Below are 3,634 nucleotides of genomic sequence, written 5' to 3'. Positions count from 1 at the left end.
AAATTTTGAGAAAATAATTTTGCCAACATTCCCATAAAAATTTATATATTTATGGTAAATAAAATATTTATCTGTTTTATGAATTTTATCACATATGAATTAAAGAAAATTATTTTAAAATTTTATATTTTCATATAAAAATTAATATCAATGATTATGATTTTAGGTAATTCCTTAATAACGGTGGTTTTATGGTTATTATGATAAAAAAAATATTTTAAAAATAATATTAAAATCATAATATCATTAAAACATAGGTAAACTAAAAATAATTTTGAAACCACAGTTACTAACTGTGGTTCTAAGGAAAATTGTAAAACCACAGTCACAGACTATGGTTTTAAGAATATTTATGAAACTTTTAAAACCACAGTCACTAACAGTGGTTTTATATACTTTAAAAAAAAAAATCCACGTGGATACAAAAAAATTAGTTTGATAAATATTTTGAGATGAGTACTATTCTTACCATTTTTTTTCTACCAATGGATTTTTTTGGACTTAAACTCCCTTATATAAGTAGTAGTCTACTTGACCTTGTTAGAGATTAATCTTGGTAGTGCGTACAAGTTACTGTTTTTAGTACATGATTTGTGGGCTATTTTCCCCTAAATGTAGCTTTTTGGGTTATCAATTTATCCATATTTTCAAAATAGTGCACATTTTGATCATTCCCCTTTAAAGAATGGAGTTCATCCTTTCAAATTTACATTTTCGAGGGCCATCCTGTTTTATTAAAATAACCTAAATTATAACGTGCGGGAAGAAGAGAAGAGGGCTTTTAGGAGATTCTGTAAAGACACTGTGTGGCATGTCTCGCATTTTCAGAAAATCTTCAAAACCTACGGCCTTACCCAGCCTCTGCACCCACCCACAAGGGCTGCAACCTCAACTGTTCTGCGCGGGCAACCATGGATTCCTCCCACTCTCTGCAGATCACACAGGACAAAGACGACTTGGAGGACAGCAAGTGCGCCTTCTTGATGGTCTCTCTCTGTCCGTGTCTCGTCTGCTTCAGTATTCTCTTCATTGTCGCCACCATCGTCCTCACTGTGAAGTTCCACCTCTTCTGCCACACCCCTCTTCACTATGTCTTCCACACCCACAAGTGCTAGTGATTCAGAATGGCATTCAACCGACATTGCACACTTTCCGCAAAACCCTACCAAAACCTCTTCACCCTCCGTCACAATTCACTCCTCCAACTGCAAGCCCTAACCTCATTCCTTCCACTCCCATCCCCACACTGTCTCTTGCAAACACCTCCCACCATCAACTCCACCAATTCCTCAAAGCCCACCTCAGTCCCTCCTTCACACCCCAAGACCTCCTAATCTTCCTCAAGAACAAGCTCCATTACCATCCCAAATTTGCCCACTTCGACCTCCACATCTTCACATGGGCCGCCACCATCGACTCCTTCCGCCACGACCACTCCACCTAGGAGTGGATGGTCAAAACTCTTGCCATCACCGACCGTTTTGATGATCTTCACTCCCTCCTTCAAGGTATGGTCTCCAACCCCTGTCCCTGTTCCGATGGCATTTTCTCGTGCCCGAGGTCTAAACCCATTTTCAGATTTGCGCTAAATGCTTTTTGTAGGGTTGGGAGGTTGGAGGATGCTGAGATTTCTTTTGAAAGTATGCGAAGAATGATTGATGGGAAACCTAGTGTAGCAATGTATAATATTTTGATTAATGGGTATGTCAATTGTAGAGAGCATGAGAAAGTGATGACTGTTTATGAGAAGATGATTAAGGATAGGGTCAAACCTGATGTCTTTACATTCAATAGCTTGATCAGTAGTTGTTGTCGGAATTCACAATTCGGGTTGGCTCTGGAAATGTTTAAAGAGATAAAGGATAAGGGATGTAGTCCTAATGTCGTTAGTTTTAACACTTTGATTAAGGGGTCTTTCAGGGAAAGGAAGTTTGAAGAGGGGATTGGGATGGCATATGAGATGCTTGAGTTGGGATGCGAGTTTTCAAATGTGACTTGTGAAATTCTAGTGGATGGGCTCTGCAGGGAAGGTAGGGTTTTAGAGGCATGTGATCTCTTGATTGATTTTTCAGGGAAAGGAGCATTACCTAATGGATTTGATTATTTTTGTCTCATTGTGGCGCTTTGTGGTGAAGAAAATGTGGATCGGGCATTGAAGCTATTGGATCAGCTATGGAGGAAAGGAAATGCACCAAGCTCGATTGCATGTACTACTTTGATAGAAGGATTGAGGAGGTTCAGAAAAACAGAAGAAGCATTTCCCAACCATCCACCGTTGAATGAATACTCCACAGGGAGTAATTCGTTGCAATTAAATAACATCAAATTCACCTCTATGTAATGATGTTGGCTCAGTGGAGCCCCATGTCCAAGGATTAGCAAGATCGCACCATGTCTTTCACATCCTTGACACTGCAAAACCAAGAAAAGAATGAGAGGAAAAAAAAAAAGGTGAAACCAATAAAAGAAATCAATGGCAGAGAAAAAAAAACAGGCTTATTTTGAAGTTAAAATTGAGAGGGGAAGTAATCATAGAAGATAATATGAGAGAGAGGAACTAATATAGTATACTACAATCATATTGCCCACATTTCTGGATAATTTCAAATTGTCATTTTTTCGCTTCCCAGTGGGTTTTTCTTTGACATTTATAGAGACACATGCTTCCTTATGATAAACCCACCCATATTGTTCATGCTCCAATTGCAATAAAGCAGAGACCAAAATGTTAAAATATAAAACAATGTTAAATCACAACAACATTGAAAATTTACCTTGAAATAGTAGTTGATGGTCTCATTGTCACTACCATCCTAAGGTTGGAGAATGACAACATTCTTCAACTTAGCAGATACAATGAGCATGAGTTCTGACATTTTCCTTTTTCTTCTCTTAATTTTTTCTTCTTTTCTGAATAACAATGGTAACTAATGGGGTGAGCCTCTTCTATTTATAAGTGGATGAAATGAAAACCAAACCATGCCTACTTACCGATCTCTCACATCGTTTGCATGTATGTCTCACATGCTTATTGTTGGTTATTTTGTACCTATTTTATTTTTGTTATGTAATGTACATCGTAAATTAAATTATCGAGATCTCTCACATCATCTGCATATATGTCTCACATGCTTATTGTTGGTTATTTTGTACTTATTTTATTTTTATTTGTTATTTAATGTACACCATAAAATAAATTAAAAATTGAAATTTGGAAGTAATTTGATGGTCATATGGTTATAGGTATGCTTGTAATGACCGGCTTCTATCCATACTTGATTTTTAACCCATGTTCTTGAAAAGTAGGATTGTTGTCATTTTTAAATGTTTTTAATTAAAATGTTTTCAAATTAGAAAAATCACTTATTAAATATTTCTCCAAAAAGTAGCACAAATGAATTTTCATTTTTTAATAATATTTTTAAAATTTTTCTAAACGTGTTTTTTTATACTAAAAATATTTTCTAAAAGCATGAAGTAATTTCTGAAAGATTAACACTTTTGCTTATAGAAATGATGCATCTGTGAACTTTTAGAATCAGGGGAAGCATTAATATCTTTAAAAGTGAAACTCTACCAGAGTACCGTTAGGGGTTGGAGGTTAAATTTTTTTTATTTTCGGCCATAATTGATG

At 35.8% G+C, this 3,634-nt stretch overlaps 1 protein-coding gene across 1 annotated transcript; it reads left to right on the top strand.

Moving 5' to 3' along the window:
- The first annotated feature begins 1,450 nt into the window (after window positions 1–1,450).
- On the top strand, window positions 1,451–2,341 carry LOC117921853 (pentatricopeptide repeat-containing protein At2g36240-like). The gene has a single exon (XM_034839808.1). The coding sequence runs from the start codon at window positions 1,451–1,453 to the stop codon at window positions 2,339–2,341; it is 891 nt and encodes a 296-aa protein (XP_034695699.1).
- Window positions 2,342–3,634: the final 1,293 nt, after the last annotated feature.

Source organism: Vitis riparia, chromosome 9 (genome assembly GCF_004353265.1).
Source record: "Vitis riparia cultivar Riparia Gloire de Montpellier isolate 1030 chromosome 9, EGFV_Vit.rip_1.0, whole genome shotgun sequence".
NCBI classification, from domain to species: domain Eukaryota; kingdom Viridiplantae; phylum Streptophyta; class Magnoliopsida; order Vitales; family Vitaceae; genus Vitis; species Vitis riparia.
This window is presented reverse-complemented; position numbering and strand designations above follow the sequence as displayed.